The sequence below is a fragment of the Diplotaxodon limnothrissa genome, linkage group LG15 (genome assembly GCF_057381915.1).
Source record: "Diplotaxodon limnothrissa isolate DT_005_m linkage group LG15, D_limnothrissa_male_GT1.1, whole genome shotgun sequence".
Lineage (NCBI taxonomy): Eukaryota > Metazoa > Chordata > Actinopteri > Cichliformes > Cichlidae > Diplotaxodon > Diplotaxodon limnothrissa.
Window position 1 is genome coordinate 20667905 of NC_140610.1, and position 24585 is coordinate 20692489.

Sequence of the window (24585 nt, forward strand, 5' to 3'; positions counted from 1 at the left end):
TTTTCTGTTTTTCTGTATTTTGGTCTTAAAAAGGTACTGAAAAAATCTTTTGTTTGTTTATACTCTGTACCCCAGATACCCTGCTTTTTTCATGACTTTTTTAGGACCTTTTCTTGTTTTTCTGAATAAATTTCGACTTTAAATTCAGGTCTGTCTAAACAGACTTTTAAGCTCGATTCAGAGCTTAAAATTTCACAGTGCTCCTTTTTATTTTTGGGAAACATGATCAGTGAGCATCTTCAATAAGAGATAATTAAATCTGATATCAACTCAGTCCATTACACTTGTAATTAGGACTGCCACAATTAGTCGAGTAGTCACGATTACGTCGACTATCAAAATCGACTGATTTAATAGTCGACGCGTCGTTTGAAGCTTTGTAAGATCACAAAAGACGCAGGAATAAGTAGTAGAATTTAAGAGTGTAATAACGGACTGAAAAAGAAGATGGCAGCACTGCATGTACAAGGATGCCAGCTGCCATTAAACCACAAAGAAGTAGCTCTGTCCCAGAATTCATAGCGCAGCCCAGCTCAGTTTCCAACAATGGCGGCATCTAGTTAGTTTTAATATTACTCTTATTATTCTTTCTGGGTCACAAAATAAAGTTTTAACATATTTTTAGGTGTAAACCTCAAATATCAGCTCAGTTTATCAAAACACCACATATTTTCAAAATCGCTCCGACGTTTGTTACCCACTAGTTCGATAGCTAGCCGGGGGCAAGGCTTACTAGAGCCCGAGAGAACACCGGACTCCCCGCAAATCGTTTTCAAACCCACCGTGGTCTTTCGCTACTCAGGTTAAACATATACAAGTCACTTAGATAACTTAAAAATGTTATTGTTTGGCTTTTTGTTTGTATTTTATTTGTTCCTGAGTAAATCTGTTTGGCTGAGATTAAAGTTATAGTTTTTACACAGCTGAACAAATGTCAAGCAGACAGCTGATTATCAGAAGTGTGAGATGCTCGAGAATTTACTCCGGTGTCCTGTTATATTTTAGATAGCAAGGAGTTTGTTAAACTTCACCGAAACAATCTGCAAATTTCATTAAAATTTAATGAACTATCATCTTGTCTTTATTTTTAGTTAGCACATACCTTAAACACTTCAAGCTGTAAGCTAATGATAGTTACATAAGAGCAGATGCATGCTGGTGCAATAAGCTGTACGCTGTGCGTCCAATGGATGCATGATCTGATTAGTCGACTAATTGCAAAAATAATCGGTGACCAGTCGACTATCAAAATAATTGTTTGTGGCAGCCCTACTTGTAATTAACCAAAGAAAATCTTCATTGACTGGTTGGAGAGTGGGAATAATTTCAGTCTGTTGGTTGCAGAGAAAATCATTAAATCATTAGCCCATTTTGATGAGAGACACAGCTTGACAGCTGGAGCCCGTGAAGCTTTGGCTCGAGGTTTTGTAAAAGAACTTGACCAAACATACTTAGAGATGTTTGGATGTTCGTGTGCTCAAAGTTAAAGCCTCAAGTGTTCAACACAAGCTTTGACAGAATACCCAAACACTGACAAGTTAGCTTAATGTTTTCTGCCTGCAATATGAAAATAGCTGCTCACTGCTGAAAATTCAATATATTAACATAAAAAAAAAAAACAGGTTTGTCATAGATCAAGTTAAAGACAATTCTACTTCATTTTATTTGAATGAAATGTTCCTCCCTCCCTCACTGAGTACACATAACACGAAGTAAAAAAAAAAAAAAAAAATAGAAGTCAAGTTTGTTTTACAGTCTTGCCTATCAGTCTTTGTTCTCTCTTCTTATTTCAGCTGTTGCTCTGTCTGATCTCTTTTGTGTTCACGTGTTTATCGATAGCTTGCATGAGTTGACTTTTGTAATCCAAACACATTATATCAAAAGGCTGGACAGAGAACAACGGATGAAAATGCTAAAAATCTGTTAGAAAGTTGGATACCTTGTCAACTCCCAAGTAAATGTTGAGTAAGCATTAAAAAAGCTACAGGGAGCAGTCTTGGTGTACGATGGCCAAAGTTGTCAAAAGCCCGGGGTCTATTCAGTACACCCTGTTTTCTTTTTTTTTTAAAGCAGTCTGTACCAACCTGCTGCAATAAGTAATGAGTCAGTTTCGGAAAGACTTCTGAAAGGAGCTGCATGATAAAACCTGTGGATGATACAGCACTGACGAGAGCCCTGATTTAAATATCCCTGGTTGTAGTCAATACATGGTTCAGATATCCAGAGACTTCTGAAGCAAAACCTTTTCCATCTGTGGATAATCTCACAGATGCAGAATTTATTTCCCTTAACAGTGACGGGGAGATTAAACAGGCACGATGGTTATGCTATGTTACTCACTGGTCCTGATTATTTTCCCAGAAGGAAAGTTGTTCTTTTATTATAATGGTGTTTCTTGAAATCTTGCGCTGCAGTCTCAGACTTCCTGAACAGAAACTTTTATTGTATGTTTGAAGGGCAAGAATGACAACATGTGCTAACGAGACACATTGTCACCCTCCTATGAAGTTTTTTCCCTGCTGTATTTGTCATGTATTTGTCAGTCATGTGTCCAGATAAGACCGACAAAAACAAATCTCTGAATATCTTTTAAAATTTTGATTGAGGGAACGCCACAACAGATAATGTGATTCATTATATTCATTCATGAAGCTCTAGACCTTTGAGACCGTACCAAATAGAAGGACTTGCCCTAAATATAAAAATCGTTTTACAAGAGAGCTTTTGGTCAACAAGATGTGACTGAGAGGAAGTAAACCTCTCAGGGTTTCCTAGATGAACCTGTGGAAGGATCATTAAGGTTTGCCTGCAGCTGCCTTTATCCCCAGATAGCTCAGGGCCCCTCGTGCTGTTTGCATTATGCAATAATTTACTGCTGGCTTTAGCTCTGTGTAGCTACAGTTGACCAGAGGCTCCAAAAACCTCCAAACCGCCTGATCAGGGAGTAAATCCTTACACGTGTCCCCACTACCATAACCCTTAACTTTTAAAGTTTAAGGAAATCCTCTATAAATAAAAGACACCTTACTTTAAGTTGAATAAATACACAATGAATAATACTAGCAGGCAGTCCACATTACAGCATTGCCCAAAACAACTCTGACTATGATTTTTTTTTTTTTTTTGAGTATCCATTATTTTTCTCAACCTTCAGTGACGTTAATCTGAAGAACTTTGGGTCTTGGAAAGTTGGCTGATTAAATCAAGACATTGTGCTATGTCAGCTTGAGCAGTGGGAATATCTTTCCGACAACCATTGATTGAATTTGGGGTAGTTGATGTCAGTTGCAGCTCTGTATTTATTCATGCATGTGCTGGATATTTTTTAGGGTAGTTTAGAAACGCATAGTTAAACGTACAGGCTGATTCACCGAGTGAAAAACGAGCCTCATCGCTCGGTTAAAACGATTTGATTCTGTTGTTACGGCTCACAGTTTATTGTCCCGTTTAACTCTCTTCATTTCTCATCTTCTCCTCCTCCCTCTCCCCCCCTCCTACCCCTCCTCTTCCTCTCCCCTGTCAGATGATGAAGCATGCGTGGGACAGCTACAAGCAGTACGCCTGGGGTTCCAACGAGCTCAGGCCTGTCTCCAAGCACGGCCACTCCAGCAATCTATTTGGTGAGTGAAAGACCACGTATGTGTGCACGCCCAAACACGCGCACACCCAAACACACACGCACGCACGCGCGATTGATCTCTTGTCCCTGCCACCAGCAGCCTTGGCCTTTAGATTAGCAGCCAAATTGGCCGTCAGTTAGAGTCATCCATCTACACATGCCTCTAAATGTCAACTTTATCATATATTTATATTCTGTTTGTGCTTCTTCCCAGTTGTCAGTGTCTGTGCTCGTAATGAGTACAGTGATGCCGGGGTGTTTTATTCTCTCTGTCTTCTTTTTTTTTTGTTTTGTTTTTCCCTCTCCTCGGTTTCACACTTTTGTAACTCTTCTCTGAAAGTCTTAATTGTCTGTCAACCTTTCAGTTTTGAGGCTAGAATTACCACCTCTTGGTTGAATGTCTCCTCTCAGATCTGTCAAGTTTCAGTTTACATCCATGTCTCTCCACACTTAGAATACATGCAGTGAAGACTTTGAAGCAATTAAATAGGTGGGCACCAGAGATTAGTGTCACCAATTCAATAGCAGACTGAATGTGAAATATGATCCTTTCTGTTCCTTAGTGATAGTGGTAAATAAAGGCCAAAATAATGCTTTATGGCAGTCTCTGACCTTTCTCTTATGAGTCTGCTCAGTTCAGTTTTATTTATATAGTGCCGGTTCACAATAAATATGTCAGACCTACAGTATTAGAGATAAAGCACAAAGAGACAATCACCTCAGACCAGAACTCTGTAATGCCTCTTATTTTTTTCATTTGTATTTAGAAAAAAGACCCAGAGCCAATTTTATCCTATTAGTTTTTGTGCAAAATTTTTACCATAAGTACCATATACATTTTTGAGTTACTGCCAGAAATATTGTCAAAATTCTCACATGTAATCCTGACCTTTGACTATCATAGAATAGAATAGAATTCAACTTTATTGTCATTGCACATGCACAGGTACAGGGCAACGAAATGCAGTGTATGCAATCTAATCCAAATGAACACAAAGTAGTACAGTGATAGTAAATGTATTTATATTGCCCCCTTTAAGATTCAGATCACAAGGTCCTTTACATCAAATGCAACCCCAGAAAAAACCCCCAAACCCCCCCCCAATGAAACTGAATGTCCCAGCGCCAGTTTAAAAAGATGAGTCTTCAGCTGCTTTCTGCTTGAGTCCGTCGTAGACTGGACGGCAGAGAATTCCTAAAATTGCAAATTCCCTCTAATCTTTAGTTTCTTAGTGTACATTAGTGTACCCTGATCAGACCTAAGAGCTGCTAACATATCGCTGCACAGATCTTGGCTGCGTTTAACTGGACTCAGAAAGACAGTATGCTGACAGTATACTGCTACTGATGATAACACATTTAAAAATAGGTATATGATAATATTGCAAACAATCCAGTGGCAACACAGTTATAGTTACATCCTCACTACTAAGTTCATCACAGCTCTCTTCTCTTGATTGATAGCACTTTAAAAACAATTCTTCATTGCAATCTTTCAATAAAAATGGTCATTATCTATACTGTATATTCTTTTAGCCATGCTAGTCATACAATGAAAATCTGAACTGTGACAGCTTTATTAATGTTAAATGGAAGTGAAGCATACATCATTTCTGCAGGTGTTTGTGTGAGCTCTGTCTGTATGCGCCACGATAACTTTAATTAATTGCGACCGATTGAATAAACGGGAGCAGAGACTGTGTTTTTAATTTAAGATCTTTCTCTCTTTTGTCCTAATAACCCCAGGGTGTTTGTTTGGAGTCCTTTAGCTGTGCATATGTAGGTGGTGTATGACGGTTTAGTGTGGGTTTGTATTGTGAGCTTTTGATAAGATGACAGCCCCATGTGACAGAGGTAGCTGAGCCTCTTCTGCTGATAAGGTTTATGCCACGATACTCTCTAGCTTGATCTGGTTTGAAGTTTTCCTGCACTCTTGCATTTTTTTTCTTTAAAAGTTGCCCTCTAATGTCACGGTGCAGTGAAGGCTTTTCATTTTTAATTCCCTCGATAATTTCAAGTAAACTCCCTGTAATTAAGAAAAGAATGAATGTTAAATGGGTGTGTCAGCTGAGTGGAAGGAAACTGAATAATTGAAGTGTTGTTTAAACTGATATAAATTAATTATTTTTTCACTCAGAAGCAGCTGTAAAAGCTGTAAACACAACAGTGACGCGTAGATTTAACATCTAGTGGGTGTTTGTCAGTTTGCCCTCTTCATTCCTAGGGTGGTGTAAAGCTTTAACAATCAACCTGTATCCCCTCCCGTCAGATCTATCTGTTTTGGGGCAATATTTCCAGTTGTTGGTATATAAAGCGGACTATGTTATGTGGATCCGGTGCATAAGTAGGACACGGCAAAGCTATTGCATGCATTTAGTACTCCTTTTCCTCTGTTTTTATATTTTGAGGTTATTTTCCCTTAATATTGGCTTTAAAAATCAAAGCTAGGAGCAAAAGATGCTAATATACTCTGCTGAGCTGAGACTAACCAGATAGATTACATAAGGAGAAGACATGGCGCTCAAAGATTCCTGACCTGGAATCTATGGGAGGATTCTGCAGCGCAGATGGAGGGAGAAGTCTAACTTCATGTGAAGGTGGATTAAAAAAACAAAACTTTTTAAAACCTTATTTTGGGGGACACTCTGCAAACTTTTGAAGAAGTTTTCATCCGATTCGACTGATTCTAGACATGCAGTTTTCAAACCCTGACGACAATTGAAATAAATTTAACTTAACCTAGAAGAAGTGCCTGAGGTAGTTTAATGGCTGCTGGGTTGCCTCTGGAAGGTCTTGTGGGGTAAACTGCAGATTTGGCTTCTCAACTACAGCTGGTTTCATAATATATTGAGAAATTATTCCACTGTTAAAAATGTGAGACAGTGAGAGGGGTTTTAAATTGTAATTGTAATTTCCTATTTGTTTTAAATAAAATAAGTTGTACTTCCTCAGGAATGATATTTTGGCCAACGAGTGCTATTTCTGAATGAAATAAAAACCTGGTACAGTTGTGAATATTACTGCACCACTTGTCCACAACTGTTTTGTTCTGTTGCATTACATTTACAGGAGCTGTGGTTATTTCGTTTTTTTCTGCACACAGTTTTATGCAGAGTATAAAAAATAAAGAAAGTGAGGTTTTCTTGCTCCTTCTAAGCAGAACTTCTGAAATTTTTCTGTTCTATTCTGTTCTATTAGCAAAAAAAGACAACCAGAGATTGGCTCTTATTTAAATATTTGGCCGGAAATATAAATCGTAGCATATCAAATGTAGACTTGGCCCTGTAAGACAGTGTTTTTCATTTTAGATTATGCCACTTTGAGTTTTTGCCTCACAAACCCCCCTCAAAGTCTTTTTCAGTACACAGTCAGGAAGATTCGGAGCTAATTTTTAATGATTGCCTTCTTATGTTTAATGAGGAAATTCAATCAGCTTTGTGTAAATTTCATCTACAGTTTCATTACTGAAATTTATCAAACGTAAACGTAGGACTAGGGAGGAAGCTGCTGTGTGAATATTAATTGTCAGATCACCTCTTAGAGTTGGTCTTTCTACGTGTTTCTCTCTTTCTCTATCCGTCCCTGTGTCTGTGTGATAGAAAAGTAAATAGGTTTTAGTTGGTTGCTCCAGTATACCCACTTCCATCAGTAAATAAGACAGCTTGGCCCCAGGGCCTTGTCACTGCCTTTTCCAGCTCCTATAGAACATGATGTAGGACGATGATATTAGCCTGACCTGAAATATTATGCAATGAAGCCACACACCTAAGGCTGCTTCCATGATATATATACTCTTACTTGGATTGCTGAGTCAAACTAGCCAGGAGAGGTGTCAATTAGAATGATGACAATGTCCTCTCAAAATCAACAATAAGAGCACAAGAAGTATTACGAGACCTACTCTGTGTTTTCCTCGAGACAGGATTTAAAGGATTATAAATTACTCATGGTTATTCTTTGCCTAATACCACTTAATGTTAATACACTTTAGCGTGTTGCGTAAGCGTGACAACTGTCAGAGGGATAAAAATGAAACTTCCAGCTGCCCGTTTTATTTTGGTGGTGTTCGACTTTCTGGCTCAGAAATTGTCACAGCGGGTTTGAAACCAACGGTGGTTTAAACCTTTCCGATTGTCCCATTTATAATAAATGTTAGGACTGCAACTTTAAATGATTGTAATATTGTTCTGCCTCCAAAATCTTTATTAGCCATCCATAATGTTGTGCATGGTACTGTCAAAGCACAATATAGATCATTGTTCAGGAGTTTAAAAAAAATATACAATAAATTGACATTCTGATCCTTTTTTGTGAGTTGGGCTCATGTGGGTCTAAATATGTGTTTTTGAACAGTGCGATGTCTTGGATAACGCACATTTTATTTCTGTCAAGCTGTTCAGTGGAAGAAGCCTCCAGATGGGGTGGTTCTACTTTGGGGAAAGTTGGATGCGTCTCCTCTGTGGTCACTCCCTGAAGCAACAAAACTCCTTGGTCTCAGACGCCAGCTGTGCTGTCAGCTGTTTCCACTGTATCGAATGTGTTTGGCTGGATGTTGCGGCACTTTTGGGATGTATTGCAGTGCTTTTGTTTGTCCGCGTAAAAATCTTAGTGTACAAAATTTGAAGAGCTTGAAAAAAGAGGGCAACTGGACTTCTTTGAGTTTTGTGAAGACGTGTCAACTCTCATCCAACCCAAAAGACCAGGCCTCTCGGTCTTCTGGGGACCTTTGATAACACTGTGATGGCTTCTGCAGTCTTTTATGCAGTGGTCTGCTGGGAGGTGGCAGCACAGAGAGGGGCAGGAAAGAACTTGTAGACTGAAGAGGGCCAGCTCTGTCCTGGCCTGTCCCCTAGACTAGACCGCAGAGGAGGAGGGGGGAATGAAGTTTAGCCAACCTAATGTCCATTATGGACAACACCTCTCATCCCTGCATGAGACTGTGGGGAGGCCCTGAGCACCTCCTTCAGCAGCAGATTGTTAGAGCCATGGTGTAGGACAGAGCAATCAGACATAGGATAAACACCTGCTAAAATATGTGTATATATTATAATTCCCACTGCACCTTATGCACTATAAAGAATGTCAGTAACAAGGTTTTAGTCCATTTTTGTGTAAATAGTACAATTTAGATATTGTAAAAATTACTTTTGTATTGTATTTTATTGATTTGGACTTTTAGGAGTTTTTATTTATTGATTTTGTATTGTTTTTTTTTTATATTATCTCATTCACTGGGTCTTTCTGACCCTTCCACTGCTGTAAAAAGTCTAATTCCTCAGTGTGGGATTAATTAAGTCTATATCTATACCTATCTATCTATAGCAGAAGGTGAAAAGCCTTAAGAGTGTTAACCAAGATAAAATCATAGCCAAAGAGCACTGTAGAGTTGTCTGCACAGATCTCGAACTAACTTATTCAAACACCTGAAAAAGACTGGAGCACAAACTGGAGTGTAATTAATGAGCGAAGGCCAGGAAAAACAATGCAACAATTGCTAACGTGAATCGGCCAACATCGGCTCGGACGTCCATGAGAACGAGCCTGTACAGCACATTAGCACATCCATTCAGCTCACAAAGATGCACTGGAATCACCGGTGCAGTCGCATTCCATTTAGCCAGCTGTGTTATCTCTTCATGCAGTTACTTTTCCAAAGTGGTAATACCTGCACTGTGTGCAAAGTACAACAGAGGAAATGTAGAGGAATCTCACTGCTGTCAGCCACTTTGCTGCAAGTTTTATTCACATTGATTTCTAAAGATTAATTAGCATAATGTATGAATGTAGCATATTACGGCAGCCTTTTTGGTACAGTTTGCTTATAAATGTACTTTATTTTTCATCTAGGACTTGAATATTGCTGAATTTGAGTGAATACGGAAGGCCGGTTTTGTTTTCATGCAGACATTTGGACAGATTTGAATATGTGAAAGGTTTCTTCTTACATGGCGGTGCATTAAAAACATCAATGAACATTCATGATCTCAATATTTAACTAAGTAACCATGATTATCATTTTTGACGTAACCAAGTATTATTATTATACTTGCACCGCATAATATTTGCAATATGCAGCAAATTTTCCTCCGTTCTTTCAGCAGCTGTATACAAAATGTTTGTAAGAGTTACATGATGCATGGAGGTGCTCGGGATAAACTGGGAATAAGCTGAATTCTATCCCAGGCTGGGAAATTTACCAGTTGCCACATATCCTCCTAAAATATTGGCAGACTACTGTGTTTATATTCTAAGCCCTCTACTTTGGCAGACTACCAACGGTGATTTGGATATTATTTATCAACCAACATTACTAAATCTTTCTTAACCCAAACACTTTAACAAGAAAGAGCCAGAAATAATGAGGCGGATCAGGTCCACTTCTGAGCTTGTATTAGCATATAATTAAATAGCCCTGCCCATGTCTTTCCATTTGTGTAATACAGTTGCTCTCTCCACACAAAGCGTCTTTTAATTTAGGTAGTGTTAAAGGGAAACCATTATTTAAGACATTTTTGAAAAGGTCAAGATGTTGATGAAGTGACTTGAAATGTGTTGTAGAAAATGGCCTCTTGAACAGAGGACAGCGTAGAGGAGCATCGCAGATTGATTTCATATACTGTTGCAAATGAACTGCTTCAGTTTTGGTTTGAAATTAAAAATGACTTTCAGTAAAAGTCTATTATTATCACATTTAAATGCAGGTTTCCATTAGAATGATTACTGAATTTCACAACATTGACTCTCTAATGTTTTCATCCAGCGTCTAGACTGCAGCAGCGGCTTTTCATCATGGTGCAGCAATTTCAGTCAGAAGCAATATGTCAGCTGCCCACTTTTCAGCACTGATCAATAAATACAAATTGTGCAGCTCTCATATGATCTGCTTAGCTGCGTAGAGGCTGTCTCACAGTGGCATTTTGGATGCCATTTCAATACAACTGTTCAGAGCTGAGTGATTAATTTCATAAATGTGCGCCGTCTCATCTGTCTCAATGTAGGTAACAGTAGTGCTGCTCCGTGGCAGGAATTTCAAGTCACCCTCTTCGCCTTCATCCGTCTTCTCCAGATGTTTTTTTAAATGGTTTTGAAAAAGAACAAAACTGGTGCTTTTGAGCAAATATCTTAAAACATAGCCGAGACCGTTTCAGCTCCTGTCCCATGAGATGCTGTAGATTCAGCGTGTTTGCTAAAATTAAATACAGCCCGAGGCATTGATGGCATCCATCTCTCATCCTGTCATTTCCACTCCAACTCTTCCGCTCGTAGCACTCACCTCAGCTGTCTATAACCAGCTTATTGTGGTAGAGAGTCACCGACAAAGAACAGGTACAGGCAGGCACGTCCAGAGGGAGGGTCACACCCTGTCGTAACTTTGGAGTTCGCTAGAAGGCATAGCAAGCGCACTTCTTTTATTCATCAACTTTCACAATAATTCCCACGATGTTTCGCTGTGGAAAAAAAAAGTAGATGTTTCTGATTAGCATCACCTATTTTCATGAGTTTACCTCGTGTGTGTGTGTGTTTCTTTTATTAATTATATCTGGCTGAAAAAAGGGCGATCGTGGCTCAAAGAGTTAGTTCGTCCTGTAACCGGAAGGTTGCCGGTTCGAGCCCCGGCTCGGACAGTCTCGGTCGTTGTGTCCTTGGGCAAGACACTTCACCCACCGCCTACTGGTGATGCCCAGAGGGGCCGATGGCACGATATGGCAGCTTCTGTCAGTCTGCCCCAGGGCAGCTGTGGGGAGTGTGAATGTGTGTGAATGTGAGAGTGAATGAATAGTGGAATTGTAAAGCGCTTTGAGGGCCCCGAAAAGCGCTATATAAATGCAATCCATTATTAAAAAGAACCCCATTGGTGGTGAAAATGCCCAACTAGCTTTCCAAAAACTCTCAGTTCCAATTATAGGATTATACATTCCAGGATATTTTTGAGTATTACACAGACACAGACATCTTGTAGCTGTCCTTTAAACTTCCATCATTAAGAGCTTTTTCCCCCCATCCTAATTGTGATGACTAGAATATGGAAAATGTCCCCTGGAAACTGAATTATCGCCTTATTAAGTTTCTCCAGATCATCTAGAGCTCATTTGGATCTGGATTTATCGACCCCAGCCTTCAGCTGTACCCTGACGCCTGTTAGACATCATTGAATTTAATTTAATCTCAGCCCCATTATAAGCCAATTATCCTGAGGTGAGTCTTATACCGGGACATGACCTCAGTGTCTTCAGTGGTAGCAGAGAGCTGGAGTCTGATAGTCATATACGGTATGTTATTATTCTGTATAGTAAAGATCATTTAATGTGATACTGAGCACAGATATGGTGGGTGGATAACAACTTTTTAGGCCACATCTACTCAAAAAAGGGGAAAAAAAACCCGAGTCCCACATAGACTCCTCTGGTTTCTTTTAGAGCGTACAGCAGTGGCTCCAGTAATGATGTTTGTGTTGCTCTGAGTGTCTGTGTGGTTTCCTCTCTTTAATTGACAGCGCTGACAGGCCACTGGTTGTGCTTCACATCCGCCAAACAAGCTAAAGCGAATTGTTTCCCTGTGGCTTGCCTCTCATTTCAACCGAGGCCCAGGACGGGAATGCTCTCATGTGTTCAACCGACAGAAAACTCAAACGGGGAGTGTGTGTTGTTGTTTTTGTTGTTTTCTCCCCGCCCATCTTTTGACTATGCCACATTAAAGGTCATCTCTTCTTGGAGAGCGAGAGTAAAAAAAGCGAAAATTTTTACGTTAAGTGATTGAGTGCGTTATCTGGTCACGTGTATGTGCGTGTGTGTGTGTGTGTCTAAGAGCTACACTGCCATCTGTCTTGCTGGTATAAGCTTTCGGCTGTTTCTGAAAACACCTGAAGATCTGACTTTTTGCAGATGCTGTTAGACAAGGAGATCTAAATCAACACTGGGCTATATGTCTCACAGTACAATTTAGATTTTTTTTTCTCTATCCTCAGCCTGCTCCCCTTTTCTACTCGGGGCTAGCTAATTCACATTGTCCTCTGACAGCCTCTTCAGGTTCGTTATTTGCTGGACAGTTGGATGGATCCATTGCCACAGGCAGTGTGAGGAAGTAAAAGGCTTGTGTGTCTTCTTGTGAGACACACGGGCTTTGCATTGGGGGTTATCTGCTTGGCCCTGCCTGCAGTGCTTTGAAAGCCCATTGGATGAATGGCAGGGTTTGCCACAGATGCTGCCAGGGTTTTGTGATGGTTGTTTTTCTTTGTGTTGTTTTTCCTTCTTGTCTCCCGTGGCCCTCTACTTCTCGCCAGACCTCTCAATGGCTCAAATGCTTCTTGTAGAGTGATGCTTCAGCTCCTCGTATCAGTTACGTGATAGTAGAAATACCCATTTGGTGTAAGCCTCTTCCTCGACTCATTTGATCCCAAATGCCAGGTTTATGTTGCATTATAAACAGCCGTTATTAGCACTCAGTAGCACAGTGATCACAGAAAGAACAATGGTACTTGTAGTCTCAATTTCCCCTATTTAATGGGCATACGCTTTTAATGAGCTGCTCCCTTTACGGCTCGCCACAGCAAATCATCTGTCTCAATCTCACCCTGTTCCCAGCATTCTCTTCTGTAACACTGCCCTCTTCATGTCCTCTTTCACTATGAATCTTAAGTGATTGTCCTCTTTTCCTCCTGCCTGGCAGCTCCATCTTCTTTCCTCAGTATATCCACATCTCTGCACTTGTCCAAACAAACTCAGCTTTGCCTCTCTGACTCTTATCTCTAAAACTGTTCAACCTAAACTGTTCCTCTAATGGACTCACTTGCAATCCTGTCCATCCTGGTCACTTGCAGTAAAAAATCTTAGCATCTTGAATTCTGCACAATTCTCCATACATCATAGCAGGTCTCCCTAACATCTTGTAAACTTCCTATTTGAGTCTCGCTGCTATCCTTCTGTCACAAATGACCCCCTACACTCGTCTCCACCCACTCTACCCTGCCTCTACTCTCTTCTTCGCATCTCTTGTGTAGTTGTTTTGGATGATTAACCTCAGGTATGTAATACCACAGAAAAACAGTCCACAGAAAAGCACAATAGCTCTCCTTTAGTGGTTAACACATCCACCTGACATGCAAAAGATCCCTGGTTTGCGATCTGTGCCAAATCAAATATGCTGATTCATCTGCTGTGGCGACCCCTTGCAAATAAGGAAGAAGCTTTTATAATAGATCTTTAAGGTTTTACTATAGTCTCTACAATTCTATATACCAGCACATTTTGCTCACCTGGGTTTGATTATTATAGCTTGAAAGCAATTTTCTGTGCCTCTGCTGGTTTTCTGCTCCAGCTGATTTGCTGAGCAGTATTTCCTGTTTCTTTTCTGTGAATGTTATATGAGATTGAGCAAGTCTTTGGCTGCAGTAAGCTTTCTGCCAGAAAAACTGATTTTGGTTGTTGGTTTAAGTCCAGCACAGATGCCTGTTTAGCCCCGGTCTGTTGTACCATTAAATGTCTTCCAGCTGGCTTTTCCACTGGCTTTTAAAAAAACAACAAATATACTTTGCCTTTGACTTCAATGTGCCTTTTGTTTATGACACAAATGAGTCCGAGCAATACAGTTAATTAAACATTAAACTATCTAAATATCTGTTTGGCTGCTCTGTACATCTCATGATGCTTATTAGTATTTTCCCACATTTTATAGATGAACAAGGACATGCTCTGTGGTTAAAATTTGATGGGGTTCACAGAGGAGAAGGTGAAAAAAGAAAGAAATACACCTGCAGTTCAGCATTGTGGGATCATTTCTCTTCATCTCTAACCATAAATAAAAAGGAGAGGAACTTCTTCTGTTTTCAGATCACACCCTGCAATATACAAACTGTCTGATGCAAGGTCGGATGCGAAGAAATATTTTTTAGGATGGACTAAATAATTCCACCTATGCTGTATTAAGCAGAAGGCTACACCACAATAAGGATGATTATATCAGTGCTGAAATGACTTTCAGCCTTGAATGCAGCAGCCTTGTGTAAGAATAGACCTCGGAGATATTTCGGGGATTAAAATGTAATAAGAGGCCAGACTTTCAAGAGCTGGGAGTTTAAACCAAATGTTTACAGGGGACATCAGTTAAGTGAGGCGAGCTGAAAGACGCGGCGTTGAACTGTGCTGATAGTCTGCAGTTACTTAATGTAGCACTGTGTCAGTGATTGTGGGGTCCAGATGGGGCAATAGAGCTGTGTTGGCAATGAGAGAGAGACTTTGTACTTTACTTTTTCATACTTAAAACATTACAGTCTATTCAGTGCGAGAACTGGTTAATAAAGGGCAAAGAACTTACCTTGCTACACTAGCATATAGTGGACATAGATCAAGTAAAACAGCATAAGGCTTGAACATTTGTCTGGTTCATCATTACTTTTTGTAGCTTTATAGGTTGTTTCGTATGTGTAAAATCGATAATAGAAACAGTATTTGTCAGAGGTGTGGACTCGAGTCACATGACTTGGACTCGAGTCAGACTCGAGTCATTAATTTTATGACTTTAGACTTGACTTGAAAAAATGTTGTAAGACTTGTGACTTGACTTGGACTTTTACACCAATGACTTGGGACTTGAATTGGACTTGAACCGGTTTACTTGAAAAGACTTGATATTTTACCCCAAATATAAAATTTAACATGCATATTATATAGAGATTGAAAATGTGACGTCATTCACGGGTAGAACCGCAAAGGATTCTGGGAACTCGTGGCAAGAGGTACTAGCGCACGCAGGCTTTCAATTAAAATCAGTCACACAGCGATAAAAAGAAACACAAAAATGTCAAGAAGCTGTTGTATTATTAACTGCAATAGCCGGTCGCATGACAGCCACGGGAAGCCGACGGGTAAAGAGATCGGTTGTTATCGGATTACGTCGTTGAAGAGAAATTGTTCGAGCCATGTTTCCGAAGTGACAAAGACGCGACGGGTGGCCTGGATTGCAGCCATTCAAAGATCAAATATAACGTCCCAGAACACTCCAGCTCACAGGTTAGTCTGCTCCAAGCATTTACACAAAGGTCAGTCTGCTGTTGTAGTTAACATAATTGGTGATATAGGTTACAAGCAAGTCTGGCGCTGAACAGAAATGGTCGCGCTATGCTCCTTTATTTATTGTGCATAAATAGTGAATTGTCCTGACACAATATTGCGTTTCGCTTCTGTTATTATGGTACATTGACAAAAACATATACTTTTATTCACAGGATAAAACAGGTTTTTTGTATCACTAATTGCCCAGTACGATTACAGCATACAGTATTATTGTCACTGCTACATTTCTGTGATGGGTACCAGAAATTATTTCCACTACTAATTAATTACCGTTGAGCTCAAAGGTCCTATTAATAAACGGTTAACGAATGTGTATTTATGACGACGATTTGTGAGACTGGTAAACTTATGATACGTACGATGGTCTTTACTTTCTACACGGTGCATTTCAAGGTCCTGCACCCATCCGTCGGTAAACTGTACCTGGGCTTGTTGCAGTGACCTGAAGTTACTAAACTTCATGAGTGTATGCACTCACAAGAACCGTATAATTATAAATATGCATATAAATATGCTACGATGAGATAGCTGACTTCATCTAACTAGCAAATGTTTTCAAGGCTACGTTGGTGATGCAGTTTTTTTTTTAAATGATATTTTAAAAAAAAAAATCATTTATTTATGTATGATATTTTTGTCATGCGATTTCAAAGCCGGTCCTACAACCGCATCCAAGAATAACATGCAGCTTATCTCAGAACTGTCGGTGAAAATTATTCTTGGAGCTAGGTTTAATTGAGCTGCATTTTAAAGAGGTGCAATTTCACAATTTGTGTATATTTTCTAAGTTCACTATTTTGTCATGTGTTGAGAAAAACACAGATTAAAAAATTACATGGTCTAATATTTACATTTAGCATAACTGCAACATTATTTTTTCGTTTTTTTTTTAAAGACTCGAAAGGACTTGAAATTCAAAGTTTCAGACTTGTGACTTGACTCGGACTTTTACACCAGTGACTTGAGACTCGACTCTGACTTGCCTGACATTACTTGAGACTTGACTTGAGACTTGAGGATAAAGACTTGAGACTTACTTGAGACTTGCAAAACAATGACTTGGTCCCACCTCTGGTATTTGTATTGAAAACTAAATAAAATCCCTTGTGTTTAGGCCTGGTGGGTCACTGGGCTCATAATACCCTGACAGAAACCCTCACAGGTCCACAGAGCTGGCTGCCCACAGTGCCAGAGTGATGCCGCACAGCAGCATTTCAAGTCAGAGCTTTTAACAAACCTTTTAAAAGGTTATCTTGCCAGCACTGTTTTATTTTCTGGGGTTTCACAATCAAATCAGGAATGGCTTCAGGAATCACTGCATTAGTTTGCATGACAGACTTTAATCTTTAATCATACTTTATATATATCATATATTTTTTTTATATATTAGCTGCAGGGCAGTAGAACTCAAACTCACACATCAGATGTTCCAACATAACATCCATGATCGCATGTGATGCTGTGTGTATGCACTGCAGCCAGGAACCTCTGGTTTCTCTTTCCTCCCACCCTATACCCTCTTACAGCCCTGCTGTGTTGCTAGCAAGGCTAAAAATAATGTCAAGTCATGAAGGCTTATGTTTTTGGTGTCTTTCTATTTCCAGACAAGTCATTTAGTTGGTTATATAGTTTGACATTGAGTCCTGGGCTGCAGCTTCGGCTTCCACACAGCACTGTGTGTGTGTCTAAATCAGATATTCAATCTCGATAATTGAAATGGATGGAGTAATTCTGGTGTGGCCTTCCCTCAGGTTTTTGGGGTGGGTGGGTTGGTGTGTGTGTGTGGGAGGAGGAGGGGGATAGAGTTGTATTTGGTGTTGTCTGAAATGATGTAGATCACGCTCTGCACAGAGGTGGGTGGGGCGCAGATAAGGGAGCACCGCTGCAGCTGAAATCGGGGTATCCATCACGCCGATGGACACCCCTTTCAGCCCCGTGTTGTAAGAACTCATCTCCTGAGCCTTTGTTATAGAACCTGGAGCCTGCCTCCACATTAATTAATCACACACACAAAGACACACACTCATGCAGCTCAACAGCAAGCCGTCTCACCTGGGCTTTGCACGCCCGCAAGGCCTAGAACAACGAACACAACGTGAGCGAACACACACACACAAACACACACACACACACACACGTTTCCTCAAGTCTGTCTGATACCTGGAAGTTCTCAGGCCTGAATTAAAGAAGTGGCCAAACAAAATTTACTGTGCTTGGTGTTATCACAGCTTTCCTTTAAATCCCTCCTTTCTGTATCAGCATCGCAGTTTTCAACACACACACACGCACACAAATGAAGGGTGGAAATGCCTTTCACTGTAACCTTGACAAATTGTGTTGATGCTCGAGTATCTGGCAGCTGAAGTCAAGAGGTTAATGTACTTTGGGATGTGTGTGTGTGTGTGTGTGTGTGTGTGTGTGTGTGTGTGTGTGTGTGTGTGTGTGTGTGTGTGTGCGTGCGTGCACACACGCACATGCTTTTTGCCTACGATAACATGATTAGCCAAAGGCTTAGCCATCACTTTTCCTCACCTCCCCTCTGCGACCACCCAGAAAACTCTGTGTAGACTCAACGTTGACATGCTAGTTGGGGCTAAATGGGATCACCAGCAGGGCTGCGGGTGTTCAGATCAGGATCAAATTGCAGGATTAGGGATCAGCCCTGGAGTTTGCATTACATTAACATTAGGATATGGGACACGTTGTATCTTGGAAACATTGTTTTGCTGAAAAAAGGCAGTGAGCTGAGGAGAAAAATTCAGAAAAGGATTTTTTTTAAAGACTGAATTTTCATAATATGAAAGCAGTCTTCAGGTCTGTGACACTTTGGCTGCTGTCAGTCTGTAGAAGGCCGAGGCTGCTATTTTTGAGGCGAAGCTGCTGAGTCAGGGTGTTTTTTCCGATATTCATTTATCTCTACTGGTAAATCTGGATGTGTTTCTGCTGGGTGCTCGTTTATATGTATGAAAGTTTTAAAAAGTAGGTAATCTGGTTTGGATGATGATATAGAACCGATGCTTCTCATGTGAAGCAATTGGCACCTAAGGCTGCTCGATCACAGCAGCACACTATCACAGGTAATTGCTGCATTATCAGAGACAGATTGTATGTAACTCCCAACTTGACCCAAGTCAGTCACAGGGCGGTCTCCACCCGGAAAACCACCAAACTTTGCTTAAAAAAAAAAAAACCCAAAACAATTTCTTTTTAAGTGGATTTCTCAGAATTTTAGTAAGCGAAGTGAACTAAAAACTAACTAAATGAAAAATATAATAATAATATGAGCTGAATTAAACATGCCTCGGTGGGGTGGTGGTGGGACTTAAATGAAGGTGTAAAACTAAAGAAAAGGAATGAAGATAATTATTGCAAAACATAATGAGGCACAATTATTTCATCGGGATTATCTCGTTTTAATAATCAGTAACTGTGCAGCATGCTGTTCCCTGGCAGTTCTCATTTACTTTTGAACATATAAGTTAATTGTTTTTGAGTCGTTGATTTATTTCTAAACGCAAAGGAGGTAACATGCAGCGAAGGTTTGTGTTCCAGATTTGACCTGGGTTGTTAGGGTTATATTTCGTTAGTTATATTTCTGGCTGCTGGCATTGCGTCATTGCATAAATCACTTACTTTCTAACTGCTCCGGGGTGTTCATTAACACTCCACATGCACCGTGAACTTAATTTTACCTGAAGGGAAAAGTAATTATTTCAGGCTGTGCTGTGGAGGTGTGGGCTCAAGCTGGGCTTTTGTCCTCCTCGAAATGATCAAAAATGCAGCAAATTGTGACTTTAAAACAAATTTACATAACATATAAAGATTTATTCAAGAGAACTGTACTTCCCCTCTGCTGCTGTTTTCATTCAGCCTTGTGAGTCTGCATGCATACTGTATAACGACAGTTTAGTTTCTTTGCTGAAACCTGTGGTGATGATCAATTAATCAGATGGCAATTGCAATTATGATTCTGGGCTCCTAACAATCATAAAAACAAGATAACTGGGATACAATAATTATTTTTTTTGGAGTCATTCTACTCAGTTGACTAATCAATCAATTTTACATGCAACCATTTCCTTTACAGTACCTTTTGCCACTTCTTAAAAGCCCCTGACTTTTTCCCTCCTATTTACTTGTGTTTTTTGTTTTTTTTACATTTGAATGATATTTAAAGCTCAAAAAACACACAAGGTTTGCCTTAACAGTGCATCAGATTTTGAGGTCCTCGGTGGAAGGACAAAGCCGTTGTTTTTCCAGTGCAATTCAAGGGGAAAGTTGACACCGTGGAGTAAAAATCTTCAGGCCAAAAGGCACCACAGATTGAGTCAAATTTTATGTGACCTGTAGTTCTAGAGCTGACTTTATTTTGTGAGGGCACATTTGCTTCACAGGGCTGCTGTGATATAATCTGCTGCTCCACGCTGGGGTTGGATTGTGCACAACAATGAGCTCTGAATAAGTGTGAAAGGCAGACGCGAAAGCTTCATCGAGGAGTTCAGTGTGACCCAGAGCTGGAGGGCACAGCTGGCTGTTGAGGTCACGCTTTGTGTTCAGTGTGTTGATGATGTAATCCACATGACACATACTCCAGCAAGAGGCCGAACATGTATGTAGATGTTGCATTATCTTTTTCACTTAAAATATAATATTTTAGTTCAAGTGATGAGTTTGAAAATGGAAAGCTTTTCATAGCCTAATAAATTACTACTCTAGTCATACTATCTAGTCCACAAACTCTGGCATTACTGCTCTACTTTTCAGGCCCAGATGTTGCAAAGCTAAATGTGACATTTTGGCCCTTTTTTCTCAGCTAGGATTACGCTCCCTCATAGTTGTCTGCTCAACAGAGCGATGTTTCTTTTGTTTTCATCAAAAGTTGAAGTTGTTGCAAAGTTGTTCATCTTTCCATACTTTTCTGTTTGAATGAACAGATTTTTTTGCACATCTATACAGGGAGTGCAGAATTATTAGGCAAATGAGTATTTTGTCCACATCATCCTCTTCATGCATGTTGTCTTACTCCAAGCTGTATAGGCTCGAAAGCCTACTACCAATTAAGCATATTAGGTGATGTGCATCTCTGTAATGAGAAGGGGTGTGGTCTAATGACATCAACACCCTATATTAGGTGTGCATAATTATTAGGCAACATCCTTTCCTTTGGCAAAATGGGTCAAAAGAAGGACTTGACAGGCTCAGAAAAGTCAAAAATAGTGAGATATCTTGCAGAGGGATGCAGCAGTCTCAAAATTGCAAAGCTTCTGAAGCGTGATCATCGAACAATCAAGCGTTTCATTCAAGATAGTCAACAGGGTCGCAAGAAGTGTGTGGAAAAACCAAGGCGCAAAATAACTGCCCATGAACTGAGAAAAGTCAAGCGTGCAGCTGCCAAGATGCCACTTGCCACCAGTTTGGCCATATTTCAGAGCTGCAACATCACTGGAGTGCCCAAAAGCACAAGGTGTGCAATACTCAGAGACATGGCCAAGGTAAGAAAGGCTGAAAGACGACCACCACTGAACAAGACACACAAGCTGAAACGTCAAGACTGGGCCAAGACATATCTCAAGACTGGTTTTTCTAAGGTTTTATGGACTGATGAAATGAGAGTGAGTCTTGATGGGCCAGATGGATGGGCCCGTGGCTGGATTGGTAAAGGGCAGAGAGCTCCAGTCCGACTCAGACGCCAGCAAGGTGGAGGTGGAGTACTGGTTTGAGCTGGTATCATCAAAGATGAGCTTGTGGGGCCTTTTCGGGTTGAGGATGGAGTCAAGCTCAACTCCCAGTCCTACTGCCAGTTTCTGGAAGACACCTTCTTCAAGCAGTGGTACAGGAAGAAGTCTGCATCCTTCAAGAAAAACATGATTTTCATGCAGGACAATGCTCCATCACACGTGTCCAAGTACTCCACAGCGTGGCTGGCAAGAAAGGGTATAAAAGAAGAAAAACTAATGACATGGCCACCTTGTTCACCTGATCTGAACCCCATTGAGAACCTGTGGTCCATCATCAAATGTGAGATTTACAAGGAGGGAAAACAGTACACCTCTCTGAACAGTGTCTGTGAGGATGTGGTTGCTGCTGCACGCAATGTTGATGGTGAACAGATCAAAACACTGACAGAATCCATGGATGGCAGGCTTTTGAGTGTCCTTGCAAAGAAAGGTGGCTATATTGGTCGCTGATTTGTTTTTGTTTTGTTTTTGAATGTCAGAAATGTATATTTGTGAATGTGGAGATGTTATATTGGTTTCACTGGTAAAAAATAAATAATTGAAATGGGTATATATTTGTTTTTTGTTAAGTTGCCTAATAATTATGCACAGTAATAGTCACCTGCACACACAGATATCCCCCTAAAATAGCTAAAACTAAAAACAAACTAAAAACTACTTCCAAAAACATTCAGCTTTGATATTAATGAGTTTTTTGGGTTCATTGAGAACATGGTTGTTGTTCAATAATAAAATTATTCCTCAAAAATACAACTTGCCTAATAATTCTGCACTCCCTGTACTTGTTGCCATTGTCACGTGGACGACCCATCGCTAGAAATGAAAGCCTATACTTTCCTACACTATTAGCACATCTTAAGGTTTTCACCTTGTTTTTTTTAATCATTCGGACTTTCATGTTATCCCACACAGATATAGAAAAAATACAAATTAGGAATATACTGTATACAGAAATAGGAATAGCTGCATGGCAACATGTGTGCAACATGTGTATGCAGTATAAATGCAAATGTACTAACATGTGAAGTAATGGGTTATAAATATGTGAAGATATTAGAATATTTTTCTATAATGCTTGGAAATGGATGTAAATGGATTCATGTTGACCGCAAACTGAATAAGCAAGATTTGTGTGTGTGTGTGTGTGTGTGTGTGTGTGTGTGTGTGTGTGTGTGTGTGTGTGTGTGTGTGTGTGTGTGTGTGTGTGTGTGTATGCGTCAGTGAGAGAGCAACCACACATTTGTCAATCTCCCTAACTAGCTCAGTCACTCATGCACACACCCACATCACAGATTACAGCTCTGACTTTGCTGCCTGATTGCGTGAAGTGAAGGTTATTTTGTTCTGAATAAGCAAACAATGCATCACTCTCCTGTCCAGCACTCACATCCGCTCACACGGTGCGACAGTGTAGGAAGGGAAGGATTCAGTTGGTGTTACTGAGTGGTAGAGCACATTCAAAGTTTTCAACTTGGTTAATTATTATGCTGTTAACACTGAATTTCTCCTCCATGTGCGGGTCTGTGTGAGTGGAGGATTAGTGCGGCCTTTACAGGTGACGGATAACGATGCCTTCAAAGTGTGCTGCTTTCTTTTTTACTTCATCCATCATTCTATTTTTTGCTTTTTTTCTGTTAGATTAAGGAGGAGGGGGTAAGAGGTGAATGAGGACACAAAGGAAAAAAGAAAACAAGGTGGTGAAACTCTTTAAAACGTGAAGTTAAACACATTGAAGAAGGAGAACGGATTGATGGATGCCTCAATAAAAGACAAGTGGGTGTTCGAAGAGGAGCAACTGGATGGATGATTCACAGGGACAGAAGGATACTGTTGGTTAATGACTTTTGGACCTTCACACTCCCATTTTTCTGTCATCCCTCTCCCATTTATTCTTACTCTCTGTCTTAGTACAGAAGGGTAATCATTCTTGTCTTTGCAGGACACTGGCTCTTTCATTTTTCCGTCCATTTCTCTCTCAATCTTGCTGGGCTCTATAGGTTATCTCAGTCTTCTAGTAGCATTTGGTAACATCAGCAAAAGTGAACAGGAACTTTAAATTCTGATTTTCACATGACAACAACTTATTGGAGCCAACCTTCATGGGTAGATAAATCTCAGGACTGGTGAAGTTTGAAAATTACAGTGAAGGTATTGGGGGAAAAAAGGACCTACCAGCTTTGAAGCCTCACTTTTGGTGCTTTAACTTTTCTCGCCATTGCAGAAATGTTGTTAATTTGCACTGTTTTAAATAGCCAGCAAGGCTCAACTTTCATGTTGCAAAGACTTGTACCGTAATTGTCGGGCTATAAGCCGCTACTTTTTGCACAAGCTTTGAACCCTGCGGCTTTTAGTCAGGTGCGGCTTTTCTATGGATTTTCCATGATTTTTGTGATATCGTAAGACGATTTGTTTTGTTTGTTCTGCTGTTGTACGGCACTACGTTGCCTGGCGGAAGGATCGGGGTTCAAGAGTGGTATGTTGGTCACATGTCCATCCGCCAGGCAACATAGTGCCGTACAAGTAGCGCGAAAAACAAACTTCAAAGTAGCGCTACGCATTCAGCGGGAGTCGTGGATGACCAGCGGCGATAAACTTGCGAAAAGCAAGTTATGCTCAACACCACCAGTGGATTCTGACAGCGTGGAAAAGTGTGAAAACATCCACGATCACCAACGGATTTCGAAGGGCTGGACTGCTGCATGATGGAGAGGAGGACACCGCCACGGCCCTTCAGAGGGTGTTCGACTCTGACACTGACAACGAGGATTTCTTTGGTTTTGAAAGTGACAACGAAGGAAAGAAGCTGAGAGTGGATGACGAAGCCATCCTGAGCCTGTTCGTTTCCGACACTGGAGAAGAGGACTTTGGTGGTTTTAGTGCGCAGGAAGATGGTGGTGAATGACTGACTTTTCTTCTTGTTAAAGCCGTGTCACTGCACCTGAGCCTAAAAGGTAGTCCGAATCTATTTTTCTGGTGTGCTGTAGGTTACTGTTATGTACTACATTTGTTACTCATTTATGAAGCACAGCACATGTGCAAATATGTACCCATAACTTGTTTTTCAAAATATTAATAAAAGGGGTGTGTCTCCAAACAGCCATCTCTTTCCTGACAATTCGCTTTGTGCATATTCTCTTACATATGATAAGTCAACATTGAA

General features: G+C 40.3%; 1 protein-coding gene across 1 annotated transcript in view; it reads left to right on the plus strand.

Moving 5' to 3' along the window:
* man1a1 (mannosidase, alpha, class 1A, member 1) overlaps positions 1-24585 on the plus strand; it is a 172998-nt gene that overhangs the window by 37373 nt on the left and 111040 nt on the right. Inside the window, exon 2 of the mRNA XM_085373614.1 lies at positions 3524-3620. Within this exon, the coding sequence (XP_085229740.1) occupies positions 3524-3620 (97 nt within the window). The remainder of the gene's footprint in view (positions 1-3523; positions 3621-24585) is intronic.